This window comes from Varanus komodoensis, unplaced genomic scaffold (genome assembly GCF_004798865.1).
Source record: "Varanus komodoensis strain SLA01 unplaced genomic scaffold, ASM479886v1 scaffold32, whole genome shotgun sequence".
In the NCBI taxonomy this organism is placed as follows: domain Eukaryota; kingdom Metazoa; phylum Chordata; class Lepidosauria; order Squamata; family Varanidae; genus Varanus; species Varanus komodoensis.
Genome location: NW_025335798.1, coordinates 2,556,819 through 2,578,292, shown reverse-complemented (window position 1 = coordinate 2,578,292; position 21,474 = coordinate 2,556,819). Strand labels below are relative to the sequence as shown.

At 47.4% G+C, this 21,474-nt stretch overlaps 1 protein-coding gene across 4 annotated transcripts in view; it reads right to left on the bottom strand.

The window, feature by feature from the left end:
- The window catches only part of PRKAG3 (protein kinase AMP-activated non-catalytic subunit gamma 3), a 31,177-nt gene extending 13,779 nt beyond the window's left edge, over window positions 1-17,398 (bottom strand). For 2 of the 4 annotated variants that reach the window (XR_006415509.1, XM_044438237.1), the window contains exons 1-9: window positions 17,003-17,398; window positions 14,332-14,371; window positions 12,590-13,248; window positions 8,337-8,418; window positions 7,543-7,601; window positions 4,949-4,994; window positions 2,664-2,718; window positions 1,800-1,926; window positions 1,297-1,462 (exon numbers count right to left, since the gene is read on the bottom strand). Coding sequence is in view for 1 of the 4 variants with exons in the window: in XM_044438237.1 (XP_044294172.1) it covers window positions 1,297-1,462; window positions 1,800-1,926; window positions 2,664-2,718; window positions 4,949-4,994; window positions 7,543-7,601; window positions 8,337-8,418; window positions 12,590-13,248; window positions 14,332-14,371; window positions 17,003-17,170 (1,402 nt within the window). In the remaining 3 variants the exon portion in view is untranslated. Of the gene's footprint in view, window positions 1-1,296; window positions 1,463-1,799; window positions 1,927-2,663; window positions 2,719-4,948; window positions 4,995-7,542; window positions 7,602-8,336; window positions 8,419-12,589; window positions 13,249-13,556; window positions 13,634-14,331; window positions 14,372-17,002 lie in introns of all 4 variants that reach the window. The other 2 variants (XR_006415510.1, XR_006415511.1) reach the window with 2 other exon arrangements.
- Between the last annotated feature and the right edge of the window lie 4,076 nt (window positions 17,399-21,474).

Here is a 21,474-nt window from a genome sequence, read left to right as displayed (position 1 = left end):
GTGTTGTGGAGCTCCAAGGTCATGGGAGCAGGAGATCAGTGAAGACAGCGGAGATACAAGTGAGGAGACCCAGCTGATGTCTAATAATTCAGAAGACAGCAAGCTGGGCTTCTGCATCCATGGAAACACCAGCTCCTAATGAAGAGGAGGAAGAGGTGGCAATATGAGGCCAAGAGTTAGGCGTCAGATGCGGAAGGAGGGGCAATGCAGGGCCACAAGGCAGTTAAAGCGACTCGCAACCAGGGAGGTGACCTGCGAAAAGCGCTTCTTGAGAGAGGGACCTTCTAGGCCACTGTCATGTCCTACCTGGAGGTGGATTCCTCAGATGGAGAGTACCAGTTCAGTGGGCCCCAGTCACAGCCCAGTGCAAGGGCTGAGGCTGCAAATGACGGCCCTCCATTCGAGGAGCAGTCTGCTCCCTCTTGGGCACTCCCTGGAGCAGAGGGAATTCAGCCCTTAGAAAGGAGGAGGGGGAGTTCCCAGCTCCGGCCGAGTCCAAACAACAGGGTCAGCATGGAGCCTTCCATGAGACAGCATGCTGGCCTAATTAGTCAGCTCTGGTGATTTACAGCTGGCTATAAATTAGATCAGACAGAGCCTGCTCCATGTGGCAAACAAGCATTGCTTTCCAAGTTCTCTGGCTCCGTTAAAAACCAATCGTTATCTAGACATTTGGCTCGTTTCCTGGACATTCTTTCGGACATCCTCACCTGACTTGAAACTTCAGACACTGACAATCCATGTGGCCTTGACTCTCGGCCTGAACGGATGATTTTGTGGAAGGTAATGCCAAGACTAGGCATGTGCGGGCACAGGGCAGGACACCCCCTCAGCTTGAGAAGGCCGAGCTGTAGCAGACAATGTCAGCTTTGTGGTAAGTCGTTCATGACACGTCCTTGGAGAACCAACTGAAGCTTCCAAGATACCGCATCATGCAACGGCTGTCTGGAACTTTTTTTTTGGCCGTGAAGGACTGTAGCCTGCTTGTTTGTAATTTGTTTAATAAAAATAATCACTAGTAATGCAGCTTGATAGCTTGACCACCAAGAGAACCAGAGGCAGGCACATAACTTCTTGGTAACAGATAGGGATTCACCTTCATTAGGGTTCAAGTGCTTAGCTGGAAATGGAAAATGTGACACAACAGCTCTGATGGTTTGACAAACAGCACAGAGGGTTTGTGGGGTAAAAAAGCAGGGAGGCTGCTGGGTGTGTGCGTGAGCACATGAGAGAGAAGCCCAGCTGACGCTGCAAAGGGAGGGAAGAGCAATGCGGGGTGGCACCCCACACCAATACCTTTTTCGTTGATGACAGGGAGCGCTGAGACCCTGCGGTCCACAAAAATCTCCAGGGCTGTGTAGACAGGAGCCGAGTCCAGCACCATGGCAACATCCCGGAAGGTGCCAATGCCCAGTTCCTGAATGGTTTTCTGCAGGAAGCGTGGCTTGGGAAGCATCCCTCCCTGCAGGGAGAGAGGAGGCTGCTGTAAGAGCTGGAGATTGAAGCGGTGTGTGAGGAGGGCAGGCCACTATGGAGCACGGTGTGATATTGCTCTCTGAACCCATTTTCCCTAGTGCTTGTCCCTTTCCCCTAAAGTGGGGCATTCAACCCCTTTCAGCCCAAGTGCCAATTCCATTTTGCAGAAGTTCTCAGGCCACATTCCAGTGGCAGGAAGGAACAATGGTAAAAAGAGCAAGGACAAAATCTGACTACTGACAAAATTTAGCTTAAAGCTCTTCCTGCCACTGGCTAAAACTTAAGAGAGGTATTTCCTTCTCTGAGAATGGAGAAGCACTCACAAAGATATGCAGAAACTTGAGAATTCGTTTGTGGGTCAGGATATGGAGGACATTCCCCGAGATGGGCTCAATAACAGGCAGCCGGTGGATCTTGTTCTTGATCAAGGAATAAACGGCATCGAAGAGGCTAGAAAGGGAGACAAAACGGGCCACGTGATCTGCCTGGCGACTGGCTAGGCAACTGCCCCATACCCAGGCAATTCATTCACCAGATCTGCTCAACCACTGCCACACGGCACAGATAAAGAAGACTGAGAAGAAGAGGATGGGTTGGGAGGAAACTAGGAGTGCCACCCCATTGTGGACAAGTTGCTTAACAGGCAGGGATCAAGAGGGGAAGGCTTTTCTGGCAAGGAAATGATGGCTCAAGGGCCACTCTTTGCTGCCCATGGTGCACCTCTGAAAGGCACCAAGTCTCTCTCCATATAAGCCTGGCAATAGGGCGTTGCAGTTCTCACTACGGGGGTGGCTCTCGTGTTGGCAGGGAGGGCACCTGTTTCGATCTCCCACTCTGCAGCTTTGCCTCTCCGTCGTGAGCCACGTGGGCCTCTTCACTCCTCAAGCCTTGCCCAGCTCCTCTTACACAACGAGGGATGGCCCGGATCTGGTCGTGTACGGGTGGTGGGGTGGGAATCGTTGCAATGGGCCACCCAGCAGGACATGGTGGTGAGCCTCTAAAGCGGCTTCCGTCTACTTGGTGCCTTCCATGCCCCCACAGAGGGGCTGCAGTAGCTAGCTGGCCGGGGGATGATGCGAATTGCAGTCCAACCCAGCAAGGAGGCACGAGGTTAGCTAGGTTGCCTTCCCCACCCCACTCCAGCCTCTGATACAGAAGGGGCGAGGAAAGCACCAGGAATGACGTACCTGTCGTTGGGAGAGATGAACACCAGGGGTTTGAAGGAACCTTGCAGATACACCTCTGGGGAGAAGAAAAAGCACCTGTACAGTATATTACCTTGACAGGATGGGAAAACACCTGCCTCTGGTTGAGGAAAGGGTTGCTGCCTGGAAAACAAACCTGGAAGAAGGGCTTCGATGGACGTCCAGCCCATTTAGAAGGATGGTGATTTGTTCCCATGTTAGTATAAATTGCCTTGGGATCACTGCATTACAGCCATGCTCACCCTCCAAATGTGTGGGACTCCAACTCTCATCATTCCCAGCCATGCATTTGGAGGGCATCAGGCTGGAATAGCTTGCTTTATCATATACAGTCTGTGTGATAGATTATCAATAGGATATTTTTAATATCCTGCTTATAACATGTGACCTGGAGGCATCTCAGCAATTGGTGCAGGCCTCATAGAAGCCTGTATTGGAGCTGGTTCCATTCGTATCACTTCCAGAAGAAAGAGGCACCTTTCTCTGCTGTAGCAGACGGTAACACTGGAGAGCCAGGGTGGTGTGGCATTTAAGAGCATGGGACTGGGGCTCAGGAGCTCTGGGTTCTGGTCCCCACTCAGCTGTGAGTGACTTTGGGATAGTCACAGACTCTCACCCCATCTTACCTCACAGGGTTGCTGTTGTGAGGATAAGACTGAGGGGAAGGGAAGAATGGCATAAGCCACCTTGAGTTCCTTGAAAGGAAAAAAGGTGCAATATAAATATAATACAGTAATTAATTAAAAGCAAGGACATCACTCTTCTGTTATCCCCACTGTGGCCCTGCATATATGTGTAAACTGTTTTGAGAATGTTATGCTAATCCAGTGATGGCAAACCTTTTAGAGACCAAGTGCCCAAACTGCAACACAAAACCCACTTATGAATGGCAAAGTACCAACATTACAATCAAACCTGAAAACTGAGGTTTTAGTTTAGAAAAAATAACTCATAGCCAGTCCAAGCAAATACACACACACACACACACAGTATATCCTTGGCAGTGCACTGAACAGCCATGCGAAAGCTCTGAGGAGTCGCGACTAATGTGTAGCATGCACATGGCCCCTGTGTGCACTGTTATCCAATGCTCAGCTGCTGGCATGATGCTCGAGAGAGGGCTCTCTCGCTCTCTCACGAGCCAACAGAGAGGGCTATGCGTGCCCGCTGTGGCATGCATGCCATAGGTTCACCACCATTGTGCTAATCTACTGGTATATAAATGCTTTAAATAAATACATAATATGAACTGGGGAAATAAATTCTGTACGGTGGTGTCATCTGTCACATAATGCTTCTTTCTTCAAACTATGTCCTCTTGTGTGACCAGGGCAGAGGAAAAAAAGAGAACAATACCCCCCTGGAAGCTTCCGCCAAACCTTAAATCACTTCTGCTTCCACTTTGCTTTAGATGCTGGCTGCCCCATTCCTGCCCTTTTAAGCCACCACTTAAATGAAGGTGCGTCCCTTAGGAACCCTGCAACCTCTGTGGAGACCCTCGCTCCACCCAACCCAGAATTGTCGGCACCAACTGGCTGCAGCTTTGCAGGATTCCAGGCAGATTCCTTCCCACCCTTCCCGGCAGTGCTGGGCAGTGAACCCGAGATCTTCTGCATGCATGCCAAGCAGCTGCCCAGCACTGAGCCACAGCCCCCTCCTTCTTATGCTGGTGGACACATGAGGAGGGGGTTGAATGTGAAAAACAGCAAACTTGGGGCAGGGGGTGGGCAGCAGGCTAAAACCCAAAATATCCTAGAAATATCCTAAAACATGCAACAGTTGTGCAGAGGAGGCGAACTGGCAGCTGCTGTTTCTCTCATCCAAGCGACAAGCATTGCAATGGCTTCATTGTGCTGCACTGTATTTCTTTCTGCTATCTTAATCAGCAAGGGTGGTGACAGACAGGAAGCATTTGCCCAAGCACAGCAACAGTCCAGTCGTGAAAGCATATGAACAGCATGGAAGAAGGAAAGGTCAGGGAGGAGGGGATCTTTCCAATGAACATAAGCAAACTTTTCCCTCCACCAAACTGCAGCAAAAGAGCATGTACCTAAATGTCCAGATCTAAAGAGAGAACATCAGACAATTAGGCATTTTTCTTGTTAAGGGAGAAAGAGTTTAATCTGGACTAACCACTCACAGGCAGATGTAAACACACACACATATATTCATGCACGGAGAGGGCAATGCTTGTGCCACTGATGCTAAGCAATTATACTGAATTGTCTCCATGCATCTGTTACTCCCCTTAGCGGTGCCCACCTCACCTCTCCATGTTTCAATTTTGTGTTCCTCGATCTCATATATCTGAACCTGAAAGAACACAAAATCACACCAGTGAGACGAAAGAGACAACATCACAGTCCAACAGGATAAGATAATTTAGAGTAGTTTTTATTGGGTTATATCTGAGTTAGTTGACGGTATTAAGAACATAAGAAATGCCATGCTGGTTCAGACCAATGGATCATCCAGTCCAGCACTCCATTGCTGCAAGCCATACTGAGATATTTATATGAAGGACAGCATAGAAAAGTTTTTAACTAATACATACATAAATAAATAGACCACACAGAGGTAAACCATCTGTCCACAAAATCTTTAAACAGCTTGGCTACAAGAGTCCTGCCTGTCCAAGCGTCTCAGCAAATGGAATAAGCAGGCATACCACCCCTGAAGACAGAGGGAGCAACAAAGACAGGAAGGGAGGTAGCCTTTGATGGCCTCCTCCTCCTCCATGACTTTGTCCAATCCCCAGGTTAGTGGGCATCAGAGATCCCAGTTAGTGGGCATCATTACTTCCTGTGTTGGTGAATTCCACAGTTTAACTATGCACTGTGTGAAGAATTGCTTCCCTTTATCTGTCCTGAATCACCCACCAATCAGCTTCACGGGGAGATCCCAAGTTCTAGTACTGTATTATGGAAGAGGGAGAAAAATGTCTCCTTCTCCACACCATGCATACATTTAAACACCTGCATCACATCTCCCCTTACCCTTTTCTCAGCTAAACAACCTCAGTTGTTGCAACCATTCCTCAACTCCTTGATAATTTTTGTGGCTCTTCTCTGCACTTTATCCAATTCAAGAATGTCCTTTTTCAAGTGCACTGACCAGACCTGTACACAATATTCTAAGTGTGGTTGCACCCAAGATTTGCATAAGAGAAGTACAATCTTGGCAGATTTATTTTTAATTCCTTCCCTAATTATGCTTACCATGGAGTTTGTCTTTTCACAGCAGCTGTGCACTGGGACAACATTGTCATCAAGCTGTCCACCATCAACCTAAGATCCCTTTCTTGATCAACTGTTTGGTGGGAAATTCCAACCAGGCAAAAGAAAGCACTTCTTAACCCAGCACATAGTTAAATGATGGAATTTGCTACCACTAACTGCAATGATGTCCATCAATTAAGAAATGACTTTAAAAGGGCTCCTAGTTCTGATGGCTATCCGCAACCTCTGCTGTCGGAAGCCGTATGGCTGCATACAAAAGTTGCTCAGGAACATCGGTGGTGCTGCACCCATCTCTTGCTTGTGCATTTCTGTGGGCATCAGGCTGGCCACGGCGTGACCAGAACGCTGGACTAGCTGGAACCTTGCTCTGGTCCAGCCAGGCTCTTTTAATGTTTTTATGTCATTCGGGGGCACAACACCTAACACCTCTTGAGGGAATGGGCCCTTCAGAGAAACAAAATCCTGATTGAAGAAGCAATGCATCACACCCAATAATTGCCTATCCCCTGGCTTGTTTTCTTAGACCCTAAATTGCTCCCCTTCCCTGATAAGATGCATTTGTGGCAACCCCTCAGATCCAAGAAGTAGACCTCCTGCTTGTGTTGAGACAGATCTGTGCACATGTAATCACACACACTCACTCTTTGCTTGGAATGTGCCCTTTTCCCTAAGGAGATGTTTCTCCTCAGTTTTGACGCTGGTTTAGGCTTGCTGATCCCAAGCCTGCAGCCAGGAATAAGAGGGGGGAGGAGGAAGTTACAAGAATGGTTTGAAGGCACCAGGGACAACAGGCAAGGGGGTACTGTCCTACTTGTGGGCTAGTTGACCTCTGTGTGAACCGAATGCTGGGCTAACAACCTCATTTGATCCACGTTGCTCTTAAATGGCTATTCCCTGCATTGGCAGGGGATCAGACTAGATATCTTTATGGTCCTTTCCAAAGCTGCGATTCTATTATTCGACTTTGAGACTCCGCAACAGAGTTGTACAGTGCTTCTTGGCAAGACAACTGAATCTGTATTAAGGCTGAACACTTGGGTGTCAGCTGAAATTCCCCATGATATTACTCAGAATTTCTGAAACATTTTGAAATGACAATGACTTTTATGTTTCATTTGTTAATAAACACGAGCAACTAAACACTATGTTCAACTGAAATAACAAACTTTTCAATACAACTGGCATGTCCACATGACCCTGTGGGGGAAACATGGTGCCTCATCTGCATCCCTGGTCTACATTTAAAAACCTTTGTCCATCAAGTGATGGGACTTGGCTCTTGAAATCCCAGAGCTCTAAGGCACCCACACCTGCAACTTCAGGCTGTCCCAACCAGGGAGAACTTCAATCCCCAGCCTCCCCAGCCAACATGAGAAATGGTCATGAATGCTGGGAGTTGAGGCATGAATGATCCTGGGAATGAAATGCTGGTTCTGCTTGTACTTCAAGGGTTCTTATCCCTCTGTTGTCCTGCTCCGTTCCTGTCCTCTCTCCATTTGGCTGGAGATTTGTTTGCTTGTTTGGGATATTTCTAACCCGTTCAATAACTATCTGTCTCTGGAAATCCTGCAAACTGGTTTGCTTTGACTCTGAGAAGAGGGCTGATGTATGGAAAGACTCACCAGAGGGGATCGGTAGTACCGCTGTAGGACATTAATGAAGTCAGTGATGGTCAGCATACCTGCAGGAAGAGGAAAAGAAGAGAAAGAGAAAGAACACGCACCACACAGGAAGAGGGCTGGAAAACCTGCAACAACATAGCTATGGGGTGGCATACAGATGCGACAGACAGACAGACCAAGGGACCTATATCAGGAATTCACAACTTTGCTGCCCTGTCAGCTGGGGAGGGTACACAAATGCTTAAAAAGGAAGTGGGATCAGGACGCACAGCGCAGAGAGAGACTCGGGATCTCTAGCGTGGGAGGAGACTTCAGTCTAAAACCCTTTCCAGCGATCTTGCTCAAGCTTGTTGGGATGTTGGGTGGGCTGCTTTGGGGGTTAATGAGGGAGGAAGAGGCTGAGGCTGCCTCCCAGCCACCCTGTTTGGGATCGCAGCTTCTCTGCTGCTGCAGCAGTACGGAAGCCGCAAGTCTGATCTGCGTGCATTTGGGGGGTGGTTTTAGTGAAGGCAGAAAGTGGGTCGTGGGGACTGTACAAAAGGCCCCTAGGAAACTTGCAGCCCATGCCCCTCTGGCCTGAGCTCAGTTCATGGGGCAACAGAGCCAGGCCCAGGTTGATGCAAGTCTTAAATAAATCACTCTCAGGATCGTGGCATACTTCAAGTTCTGCCTTCTTGGTCATGCCTTACACAGCCTGAGTGGCCAGAAGTCTCATGACACCCTCAGTCACAATTCACACTGCCCTATGCCCAGCCACTGCTACCCTCTAAAGACCTTATCTCTGCATCACTTACCCACAAAGCACTGCTTCCTGCTGTCCCAGAGAGGGGCGGCTCGCACCCCGTTGGCCACCAGGGCCAAGAAGGCCTTCTTAATCTGGGGACAGAGAGGAGAAGAGCTGCATTCAGCAGAGCAGGCTGCGCAGGGGGAAATCTGTTTTCCTCATGTCCGTGCCCCATAGAGCGGTCCTCTCACCCCCTTCTGCTAGCCTTATCACTGCTCAATATTTCTGGTGGACCTGGAAGACAAATATCTTCCTAGTCTTCTCGGCATCCAATAAGCTACTGGTTCAAGAGCAAGGTGCGATTAACACTGACATCTCCAGACCACCTGGGACCAGGTTGTGCTAGGAACTCTCTCACTCCTTATGCCCCTGTCTGATCTCTGTCTGAGAGCCAGTGTGGCATTTATTTTATTTATTTTTTCGATTTATATCCTGCCTTTTTCCTACAAAGGGCTCAAGGCAGCTTATATCATTCTCCTCCTCCATCTTATCCCCATAGCATAGTGGTTAAGAGCATAGGACTGGGACTCAGGCGATCTGGGTTCTAGTCCCTGCTCAGCCATGGAGCCAACTGGGTGACTTTGGGCCAGTCACAGACTCTCAGCCCAACCTACCTCACAGGGTTGTTGTTGTGGGGATAATATGGAGGAGGAGAATGATGTAAGCTGCCTTGAGCCCTTTGTAGGAAAAAGGCAGGATATAAATCGGAAAATAAATAAAACAAGCAAATAAATAATCTCTGGAATTTGCTGAAGGAGCACTTGCTGAAGAGCCGTCAGGGTGGCACCCACCCTCCAGAATGCCTGACGAAAGCAAAGGAAGCAGCTGATGGCAGGCAGGCCTCACAGTGCTGATGTATTCTTAAAACTCATCTCTTTACACATGTTTCACCTGAACTGTGACCCATGCAGCTGTGGTCTGAATAGCGCTCTGAGAGGGACCATTTTATTGCTGATTAATTGTACGGTGTCATTTCTATCGTTATGTTCTTGCATGCAGCACAATGAAATTCAGCTACTGGATTGTATAGAAATTAGATAAATAAAATGTTTAGGTTTGTTTTTATGGCATTCTGTTTTATGCTTACTGCTTCGATACTTGTGTAGAAAGCGGTGTATCAATCTGAATAAAATAAAGTCCTTTCCAGCAAATGACAGGGCTTCTCTTTGCTTCCTATTTCTCCCTTCCTGTGAGTCTGCTGCAGGGCTGTGGAAACAGAGGCCCAGGGGCCAAATCCAGTCTGCCCAGCTCCTCCAGCTGGCCATGTCCCCTTCACTGGCCCAACTGCCTGGCAGTTTCCAGCGTTTGTACAGTTTCCTCCCCATTCTAAGAGGTTGAAGTGCCTGTTCTAGGGCTGAATTACTAAGCAGCAAATATTTTAAGCTGCAATATGTTGCGGGGGGGGGGGGGGGGGGGGGGGGGGGGGCGTTGTTGGTTTTTGGCCCCACCCCTTTTGCTTTTGCCCCACCCACCACTGGAGTGTGGCCTATTAGAGTACTTTTCCAAAATCAAATTCAGCCTTCAGGGAGCAAAAAGTCCCCCATTTTTGCTGTACTCAGTAAGAATACCCTACGAATGCGATCAGCCACAACATATATGAAGGAAATGGAATTGCAGGAGGAGCAACCAGATGGAGCAGATAAAAAATGTTACCTACCTACTGTCAATTTCAGGGTTCCTTGCAAGGACAAGCTGGGCAATTTTGAATTCCTGCGTTCCAGCTCTGCTGTGTCCCCAAAACCTTTTCTCCCCCTCCCTCTCTGCCATAGCATAAAGACAAGTCCTTAACAATTTAGGGGGAAATTTTTCAATTTGATATTTTGAATGCACAAGGAGGGGGGATTGCAATGAGTCCTGGGGAATCCTTCTCTGAGAAATTCTTTTAGTGAGTTTGTAACAAACCAGCATACTGTGACTAGCTCAACAGTGCCCCTAGATTGTCTGATAAATTGGCATGACCCCAGAAAGCAGGCATTGGGTTATCTCCTTTTAATTTTCAATCCAAACATCATTTTTGAGAAAGAGAGAGAGAACCTAGTTGAAACTGGTTGTCTTTTTAAAGATACACATTTATGGTTGTTACAAGGGGGAATCTAGGCACCAAGTGTTTTTTGATTTGCTGACCAGGCTGCTTGCAATTAAAAAAGAAGGTGTAGCACAATCGAGAGTCACCGCTCATTCTCTTCCAGTTGAGAAGCCAAGGTGCTCTTCTCTCAGACCATCCTCCCTGCAAGGAGCTGTGCACTTGTGAGTCAGAATGGTGTGGTGAAGAGTGTAGACTGAGGGCCTGGGAGATGCAAGTTCTAGTCCCCACTTGGCCGTTAAGTTCCCTGGGTGACTGGGCCTGTTACGAACTCTCAGTCTAGCCTACCTTGCAGAGCTGTTGTTATGAGAATAAAAATTGAGCGAAGAACTATGTAAGCCACACTGGGGTCCTCACAAGAGGAAAGAAGGCAGACTATAAATGCAATGCAGTAATAATAATGCTCCAAAGCCTGATATTCTACTGAAGTGTGCAATATGTAAATAACTAAGGGTGTGAACCTAGGCCTTGCACCCTCAGTGGACACATGCCTCAAAGCTCAGAGGCTTCCTTGCATCCTATCCTCAGAATTTAGGTAAAGTTCTGTTGGGACACCAGCCTCCTCCCTTCTCCCCCATCACAGCACAGTCCATTTTGCTCCTCCGGGTCCCAGCTGCACCCTCAGCCAGGCATGCAGGTGCTACGATTCTTTCCATGGAGAGCTGGGCAGGGTCTCAGAGACTGCATGCAAATAGTCTTATGACCTCCCAACATCATCTAGGAGGCCATAGGGTTGCCCCCAAGTTAGATTTACCCTACTAGTTGGAATTCTCTGTGGTCAAATCTTTCCTTTCCCCTTCCTTCTTCCAAATAAACATTTTAATATTTGCATATTTTACTGTGTTCTCATTTTTATTAGATTTATATCCTGCCTTCTTTCTTACATAGAATTCAGAGTGGCTTACATAATTCTCCTCCTGTTGCTCTCAATCTTATACCCACAACAACCACCCTGTGAGGTAGGTTGGGCTCAGAGTCTGTGACTGGCCCAAAGTCACCCAGTTGGTCCCATGGCTGAGTGAGGACTAGAACCCAGATTGCCACAGCCACAGCCCTGCACTCTTAACCACTGCATCACACTGGCTCTAAAGTATTTCAAAGAGGAATCTCTCATAAAATCCCATGCTCATGTGAAGAATAGCATGGTTACAAGGTTACCACTGTGCCTTTAAGATTTTCACAGAGCTTTTGTTAATTTATATATCTGGTAGGTTTTGGGGCACAAAAAGCGTGATCATGTATTCATTTACTTGGTTTTTAATCCTGCATCATTAGTCAGAAGGTTCCCTGAACAGGCATTCCTCTTCCCTTGAGCTGAATCGAAGGGATGGTGGCTTGGCCAAAAGGCTCAGGACTTTCCCCAGCAAGCTCAAAAGAAGGGCAACTTCTTCCTTCTCTTTTCCCCTCCTATATTATTTATTTACTTATTTTATACTGATTTTAATTTTATATTATGTTTGTGACTCAATGTATTTTTTGGTATTTTTGTATTTTATGGTAATTTATTATGTTCTATTGTATTTCAATGTATTTTGTGTTGTAAGCCGCCCCGAGGCTTCGGCAAGGGGCGGCATAGAAATGTTGTAATAATAATAATAATAATAATAATAATAATAATGCCAAGAAGTTCAGCCTGACTGGCGGCTGCCTACCTATAATTCATGCTGAGGTGGGGAGGAACCAATGTGAAGAAGAGGCCTAGCAGGAGGAAAGCCACCCTCCCTTCCCAGATCCATAAAGCAGAGGCAGGCCACCCTGTCGTGGGTGGAAGGTACGTTCTACTCTTGCCTAACTTAGGCTCCCAAGTACAGTGCTTCGTTTCCCCCCAGAAGCAAAGAGCAAAAATTCACATACCACCAGGATAGGGCCTAACCTGCCCTCTGCTGCCCCTGAGGATCTTCGCCTCAGATAAACCTTTGCACGGCCCTTTATCTGTGCAAGCCCATCCTGTGTTGCATTTCTTGCTCATGAGAAATAGCTTTGAAAGAACAAAAACACCATCACTTGGCAGAAGCATCAAGAAGCACACTGGCTCAGACAAAGCACTGTCCTGTTGTCACTGCAGGTCACAGGAGGACAGGATTTGTAACAAGTGAAGCTTCCAGTAGATCCAGCAACTGAACTCAGATTCCACCCCACTCCATTCTTGGCTACAGTAACGCATCCTGCACCCCCCTCACCTGCAAAGTGGTTTCAAATACGACCAGTTTGGAGCTGGTGGGAATGGCATCGTAACAGCGGTGGCTCCGCATGAAATGCATGTAGGTCTCAGCATCAGGGCCCAAGAAATCAGTATCGGGACCAAACCCAAGAATTTCACAGTCAAGAGAAATGATGTCAGCATCACCTGCAGTGCTATCTTGTTTGAGCTTGGTGAGTTCCCTTGTAGCGGCTTCCGTGGCATCCGAACCAGAGCCGCCTCCACTCTGCCAGCCCACATCCTCAGCATTCAGTTTGGCTGCTTTGGCATCCCAGCCCTCATTCCTGACTCTCGGCATCGCGTCCTCATGCTGCGGCCTCACTTGCTTGTTTTCTGTAGCTGTGGGCTGTGAACCGGCGTTGCTGTCAGCTCCACCCAACTCTCTGACCTCCGGATTTCCAGTCTGGATATCCGGTTCTGCAGCAGTAGCATCCTCAGCTGTCACGCTGCCATCCTGATTTGCCGTCTTGGAATCCAGCACAATAGGGGTGGCATCCCAGTTCGTGGTCCTGCCACCTGTCATCACATTCATCATGTCCAGCTCTGCACCTTTGCCATCTGTAGCCAAGTCTTTTGCCTCCCGCATTACAACCTTGGCTTGCAAAGCAGATTCTTTCATGTCCAGAGAGAGGCCAGGGCCTAGTGGGTAAGGGGAAGCATGGCAAATTCTTGGTAGGTGAAACATTTAAGTAATCTTGGCCCTGGGGACTCACACAATTTCCCCTCATTCTGCCTCGGCCCACTGAAAGATCTGTATTTACAAAGTGCAGGCACACACATGCTGGGCTGGACCAGCCCGAGTTGTGCAGAGAATCAGCCAAGACTTGCACCAAGCGCACGGGCCAGCCGGCCACCTCTCATTACACCGCCCTTGCTCTGCAATATGGAGCACCCCACCCAGCTACTGTACAGCTTATGTCTTCCAACAAGCCACAGGACACACGCACCCTGGCTTCAGCTAAAGATGGTCTGTAGGCATTCTCCAGTTTCAACAGGGCCCCAAACTGAACAGATGAAGGGTCTCCTGCAACAGTTATAGTAGAGGAGAAAGTAAGGGGAGGAGGTAAATGACTTTATCTGAAAAAGCAGAAACAGCCCACAAATGGGCTCTATGTTTATTAACACATTTCTGTGGCACTTGAATTGCTTTATAAACTTTATTGAGTGCCCTCACAACAACCCTGTGAGGTAGGTCACCCGTATTCCCATTGACAGCTGGAAAACAGAGGGTGGAAGACACTGGGCTTCTCCAATGCCACCTTAGGAACCCAGGGGTAAGCCTGAATTTTGCACTTGGATCTCCCAGGTCCCCCCCTCTAGTCACTGCATAAGATGGCACTATACTGGAATTCACAGAACCAGCAGAACTGCAATCCACTAGACTAGAATAGCCAAGTGATTTGAGATCGAGGGAAAGTGGAATCTTGTACACAAGAGACTTCCCAACACTAGAATATGCCACCAAGTAGCTTAAGGTCAGAGTTGTAGCTCCACGGAGCTGGTGCTGCAGACATTAAAGAATTTTCCAAATCATATGTACTAAATTCATGCTGTTACTGATAAGCAGGTTTAGAAGCAGGTCCAGAACACCCGAGCGAGCAGTTAGTATCCAAAGCCATTTCCTGGTACAGCTGGCAGGAGCTCAATGGCTGGTAAGCAGTGGCGTTGGTACTTGGGAATGGTCACTCCACCCAAGGCAGGCAAAAGCAGTGCATTACCCACCTGCTTCCTGAGGCTGGAGGCCATTGCTCAGTGGTGCTGCCTGGGAGCGGAGAAACTGAGAGTTAAGGGGGCCAGGGCTAGATGGACCACATTTAACATGCGGGAGTTCAAAATGCAAGAAGTTTCATAACATGACAAGTGGGTGCTACAATTCTAGATTCTACACTGGAGGAGGAGCATGATGAGAGGGAACACCCAGTCTTCTCTCCAGGCCCAAACTGACATGCATTTAATTGCACTAAGCTACATTTAATTCCAACAAAATATGGGGGAAGTCTAAGAACAAGCAAACTATAGCTTTGCTTCTTTCTGCAGGCAGAACATGGTATTTCCTGCAGCCCTAGCTGGTTGCAGTTTCTCTCCTTCTCCTTACTGCAGGTCTGACATGTTCCTTGCAAACAACTTTGATCAATACATATGGAGGAGGCAAAAATGATGGATTTAAAGTCAGTCACACAGGCTTTCTTCTCTCTGAACATTCATAGTATTGTACCCTGTGGCTTGAGCAGGCTAACCATGTGCCCTCCTAATTTTTCCATGGTAGGGAAATGGTAGATTAGTTAGCAAGCAGAACATGATGAGTTGGGGGGGGGGGGGAGAATGTGAGAGGAATGGACCATCCAGCTCTTTTACATCCCAACAATCATGCCTGCAACCCTCCAGTTGGCACCTAAAACTAGTGGCTGTAAGCACTCTACCGTCTTGTCATGCTTCACAGCAATCCTCCCAAACCTGGCATCATCCAGATAATTCGGATTTCATCTCCCACCAGCCCCAGACAGCAAGGCCCATAATCAGAATTTCTGGGCCCTGTAGTCCAAAACTCTTAGAAAGCAACAGGTTGGTAAAGACTGCATCATACCATGAAAGGTGTTGGGGGAAGAAACTTAAGAACCATCTGATAAAACAAGAAGTGGAAAAGCTATCCTTGAGAGCCAGTTGGTGGTGGGGGTACTTGACAGCAGTTCAGGAAACCAGCATTTGAATCCCTGCTTTGCCATGAAGCTCATTGTGTGCCTTTAGACCAGTCACTAATCTACCTCAAAAAGTTGTTGTGAGGACCAAATGGAGAGGAGAAGGAAGATGCCATGCACACTATATTGGTCTCCTTAAAGGAAAAAATATAGGATATAAATGCAACAAACAAAAAACAAACACCCAGTCATAAACATAAGGCAACCAATCCAAACATTGATGCAGATATTTCAAAAGAGAAGGAAACCCAAATAAGAGAAGAATGCAATTGGACCCAGCCACTTGTCCAGGGAACAAACCCCAAACAGATACGTGAACTGAGCAAACATGTAGCCAAAAGCTCATACTTTCTCTCATCCAGATTCCAGAAAAATAAGACACAATCTGTCACCATGCACTCCCATCTTTCTTCTGGCCCACCTTTCCTTTCTGAATGGCTCAGTTCTTGGGTATCAGGGAATGGCTCCCTGGGTCAAGTCTGTACTGGGCCTTCAGCTTCCTGCTGACTGATGGAAAACAGATTCATGCTGGTAAACATAAACAATATTAAGAATATTGCCTTTGAACAAGGACAGCTGGAAGATGGCAGGAGGGCCAAATAGAAATGTGATCCAGGTACTACAAATCTCTCTTCATCTAGGGCTGCAGCATTTGGTTGATCGATCAATCAATCAATCAAAACACTTTTTAAATGTCAAGTCATCAGATATTAAAAATGAAATAAATAATTCATTATTAATTTAAGTATTTATAAAGCTAAGATTTTCAAAATTCAGTAAAATTGAAATTAAAATTTAAACACTGTTCAAGAGCACACATTCAGGAATTAAGAAGCGACTGCTCGTTCCTCTGTACCTTATTCATGTTAAACTGCAGTAATGTCAGGGTGGCCAAACAAGGTTTTTGTTTTCAATTCTGGCTGAAGTGAAGTGAAACCTACTGAGCTAGAAGAATGTTTGAGTCCCAAGAGAAATTAGAGAGGTAAGTGGCATTCAACACTATGATTCTCAGTTTTTCTTTCCTGTCCTGTGTCTTAGTTCTCTTACTTCTAAAAGGGATTTCCGATTTGCTAGGCACCTTTCCCTAGATCTCCTGACTCAGTCCATTCCCTATTCGGTCTACTGCAGACAAGGCAATCCAGTACACTCCAGATGTCTGGGCCTCCAATTCCTATTCTTCCCAACCACGTTAGCTGGAGCTGATGGCAGCTGCATTCCAAAACATCTGGAGGGCGCTTTGTTGCCATTCCAGAAAATGCAAAAAAAAAAAAAAAAGATTCCAAGCAAGGGGAGGGGAGGGAGCGAGAGGCGAAGGGGGAAAAAAAAGAAAGAAACAGCGAGCTAAGAAGGAAGCTACGGCATGCAGCTGTAAAATGAAAAATGCGAGGGGCCAAACACGAATGGAAGTCACACCTCCAGGGAGAGGGGCAGCCCGGGTGCATTCCGCACGCGCTCGTCCGCTGTTTACGATCCAGGACTGAACCGAGGCCCTGGAAACAGTTTGGGGGGCTCGACCTCGCCTCAGCGGGATCTTTCCCAGCCACCTCCCTTTTGCTGGACAAAGCAGGAAGTGTTTGCGGCAGGAAGTGAGCCCTGGGCAAGCAGGAAGGTGCTTGCTCGGTGCAGCTGCTCCGCAGGGTCCCTTTGTCTGCACTGCGCTCTTTGTTGTCCGCCAGCTCTCCGTCTCCGCGCCTTACCTGCTCCAAGGCTGGTGCCGGTGCCGCCACCCGCTCCATGCCGGGCCAGCTTCTATTTAGGGCGACTGGCCGACGAGCTTGACTGTCTGGCTGGGGCGGCGGGCTTGGCGCAAACGCGCACGTACACCGCTGGGAGGGAGAAGGGAGGGCCCGGCTGCCACCGCTCATCGGATGCCCGCCACCCACCGCAGCGTTCGGCTAGACCTTCCGCTGCCGGGCTCAGCGCAGCGCAGCGCAGCGCCGCTCGCAATGGCCGCCGTGATGCGGAAGAAGAAGGGCGCTTCGAGGCCCCGCTCGCGGCCCCACCCTTGTGCCCAGGGGAGATATTTGCAGCGGCCTGGCTGCCAGCGAGACTGGTGCAGCCGCGGCTCAGCACCGAGCTCCGCGCCGGCGGAGGCTGCATGAACGGCTGTCGCTGGTTTGTCCCGCCGCACCCAGCTCTGCTTTCTTTAGAGGGTCCCTCCCCTTTACAAGTGCGCCTTAATGAAACGTTCGGTAAGGGAAGCCGTGCCCGCCTGCGCATGGTACGGAGGGGAAAGAAACGCAACTTCATCCGTTTCATTTTTAATGCATGCCACAATATCCAATGATTTTACAATATTCCCAAAATTTAGATCATACTGTAATCTTACTGGGCACTTCCCCGCAGCGCATTTCCCTGGGGCTACTTCACGCCTTTTTATTTGCGCATTAGTTTCCATTCCACCCAATATCTCCAGCCTATTCTCAATTTATTTTGAGCAAAGTGAAGGCCATATACTACTCAAAGGCTGCTTATGCCTCTCCCTGCAGTCTCTCTTTTTGCAGTGTACTTGCTGCCAAACAGCAAAGTTCATGTCCTAGTTCCTCATTAATCTCAAATGCAATAATTGCTTTCCATTGCCTAGGAATAATTCACCTGGCTATTAAGCTCTGGAATCCAGCTGTTTGTCCATCAGCATCCATATATCAGAACCTAAAGCATGAAAAATGTAAGCATGCACACAGTATTAAGAACCACGGTGTTATTCTATCTATCTATCTATCTATCTATCTATCTATCTATACAACTTATATGCCGCCCCATCGCCTGAGCCTTGAAATGCTAGCCTGGAGTCAATGCCACCATGTTCAAATCCACCTCAGTGGATCCACCCATTTTACAGGGTTGTTGTGAGTATTAAATAGAATAGGGGAAGGTAGAATTGTGTACTTCTTTAAGCTCCTAAAAACAAGTTGGAATATGGATGTAATTTTTTAAAACTTGTTGCATTTCTGCCTTTTAGCTCTGACATGGGACTCTAATGGATTATGATCTCCAACCAAGGATTGAGAAAGCGTTCTGAATAAAGAGGGGTACTTTTTTTCTTTGCACAGGACCATGCTTATCTGGAAACAAACGAAATATGTACAACACATTTTTTTACACACAAAAAACAGATGGTTGTACTCCACTGAACACTGTGGACCAACTTGAATTCTTGAGAGCAATTCTGTTTTTCTAACCTGCAGGCCATGAATACAAAGAGTACTGTGAGGAGCTTGGGCAGGTGGAAGTCTTACACAAGGATGTCTTGTCCTGCTTGAGGGATCCTGTGGGAAGCTGGTTTGCCACCATGTGTATGGAGTGCTGGACTAGAGGGACCTTTGGTTTGGTCCAGCATGGCCTTTCTTATGTCCAATCCTAATTCTGCTAGGGTTGCTGAGCTCTACCATAAGGTCAGCAGTACCCAGAGGCAGTAGGACATCTGACCGTAGAACTAGTCAAAACTGGGGCACACACAGGCTAAGAGAGGAGAGAACAGTAAAGTAGGACATGGCTATCTTGTGCAAGAGATGGAAGCAATTTTTCTCTGGATAGAAATGTTCAGCATTATTTGATTAAAAGAACACAAGAGCAGCCCATCTGGATCAGACCCAAGATCCAGAATGCCTAGCCCAACCTTCTGCTTGCCCAGTGACCATAGCTCCCCTAATGGGAAGTCCACAAGCAGGACAGGAGTACAACAGCTCAGTTACCCCAGCATACTGCCTCTTGATTTTGAAGGTAATATAAAGCCAACATGGCAAGTAGCCATTTATAGCTGGCAAGGCCACCAGAAGCCAGATAAGATTGCGTGGTGGGTCTATATCTGGCCTATGGACTAGGTTTGCTTTCCCTGAGGTTGGCAGCTTGCAAACTATACCCAATGCCGCGATTTAGAGCTCTTGTGATTAATGTGCCATGAAGAGCTGTCTACAGATTATGATTGTACTGCAGTTGGAAACAGCCTTCAGGCTGCAGTAGGGTCAGGAGCAACTGTAGTGTATAGAGCAGCCTATTAGTAGAAATACTACTAGAAGCCCTACTACTAGTAGTAAAATTTAGTGACAACAGCCTGCCCTAAATTCAAGGTTTTGTTTTTAAGCTTCTGGGGAGCTTCTGCAGAAGCTCTGTAAAAATAGTCAAGGAACAGCTGAAGCTTAGAGGACAAGAATGGCTGAATTGTCTGAGGCTGACTTGACAAGGCAAACAGTTCTGATCTTATGTGCTCTTTAGTGGCTACTGTCCATTTCCAGAGCAATCTGAGGTGCTAGTTCTTACCTTTCAAACTCTGGCCCACAGAACCTCCGCATCCAAGCCTATAGAACCTCCTTGTGTTCCTTACAGCCTCCTGGAATAAACCTGGGTGTTACTGCTGATCAGGTAACGGACATGGAGGGAGCTGGGAGCAGCAGCTGCTCTTTTTCTAAGTACTGCCTGAGTCCTTGAGATGGCACATACTACCAAAGCCAGGAAGTCCTTTTCTTTGTGCTTAGAACCTAAACGGTTTAGGTTCCTCAGGATTTCTTCTCCCATATGTTCCCACCTATGTACTCTCATGAACACACCAAGGCCGTTCAATGAAGCAGGCGCAATATTGGGGAAGTTTCTTTCCCAGGAAGCCCACCTGGCCCTCTCTTCACTCTGATTTCCTTGCTCAGTTATGACAGGCTTTTGATGAGGTGCCTGAGGCAGACAACATGTTCCTTTCCCCTTTTGTATTACTCTGGGGCCACTTGCTTCCTATTATTTAACACCAGTACTTACCTTTAAATTCCCCATGAAACAGGCCCCTGTAAGACAAAAATGGTGTTTCTGAAGCTCTCCAGAGAAGCTTGCCTGCCACTTACAGATAGGACTTTTAATTTCTGAGGTTTTTTCACTCAGAAATGATGCAGAAATTTCATGCAACAAATGATCTTTAGTGTTGCCCCTAACCACGCTAAATTCTTCTTCTATTCTGTTTTGTTTGTATTGTGCTTTGTTGTAGCCCCCCCCCCCCCCCCGGTTAACTTTAATCGAATATAGCACTGAAAAATAGACATAGATACTGGGATTTAATGTTTTGCTTTATTTATTTTGCAGGAAACTGCTTTGAACTCATTGAAGAAAAGCAAGGCATATTTTTAAACATGTTTAAAAATGAAACAAACTGTAATTATGGCAAACACCAGTTGCCCCCTCAGGGTGCTACCTGAAGCAGGTTCTTTTTTTGGGTCAAAAAACTTTTTTTGGCAGGGAGAATTTTACCGTTATGCCCACTTCTGGTTCTTATCATCAGTGCCCTTTCTTTTGGCTTCTGAGCCACTCCACAAGCGTCCACACATACAGAACGTAGTCCTGTTGGGCCTGGGCTCCCTTCCCCACTGCCGCTGTGCAGAATTCCTGGAAAGTGAGTCAGGCTCTATAAAGAGCAAGTGGCATTCACCTCCCCTCTCAGCTTCTCCCACTACTTGTAGCCTGATCTCAGCAAGCACTGGAGGCCACGCAAGGAGATTTTCTCGACAAGCAAGGAAATGGTGTATAAGCACCTGCTGCCTGGGTCTCCTTTATCAGCACTGGCAACCTGTTCTTGCAAGCAAGAAAAATGATCTTTCCCAGGGAAAATCATTTGCTGCAGATGGAGGATATAAGCACCCAATTCTGTACTTTGCAGAACAGGAAATGAAGTTTCAGGGCGTGTTGCCTGCCTCTTTTCAGCAGTTAGACAGCTGCTCTGTACTGTAGCATTCACATGTAGTAGGGCATCTTCCTTTGGATCTATAATCCTTCTGCTGGATAGTCACAATCTCCAAAATACCTCCAAATTCCTGACGGTCCACAAGTAAGAGTAAGGTAATACCATTAGGAGGACCAATTGGATAACTGCCTCAATTTTGCCTGGCATTTCCATTCATGCTTCTTTTTCCCAACAGCCCCTGATAGAACCTGAAGTCTGCATTGTTGGTGGTAGGGATTTTCTGGCGGGGGAGGTGCTTTTCTGTCATGCTGAGTTTTTCTCCTCTTTTTGATAAAACCCTGTTTCCAGAAACTTTGTGCGGAACTGTATTGCTCCATGACATTCCAGTTGATCTTTAAAACGGTAGTAACTACTGTTAGCTTTGATTCCCCCACCCCCAAAGGACATAGGGAGTATTTTGTGCTTTAGCGAAGTGATGGTGTTGAGCTGTAGGAAAACTTGATTTGCTCA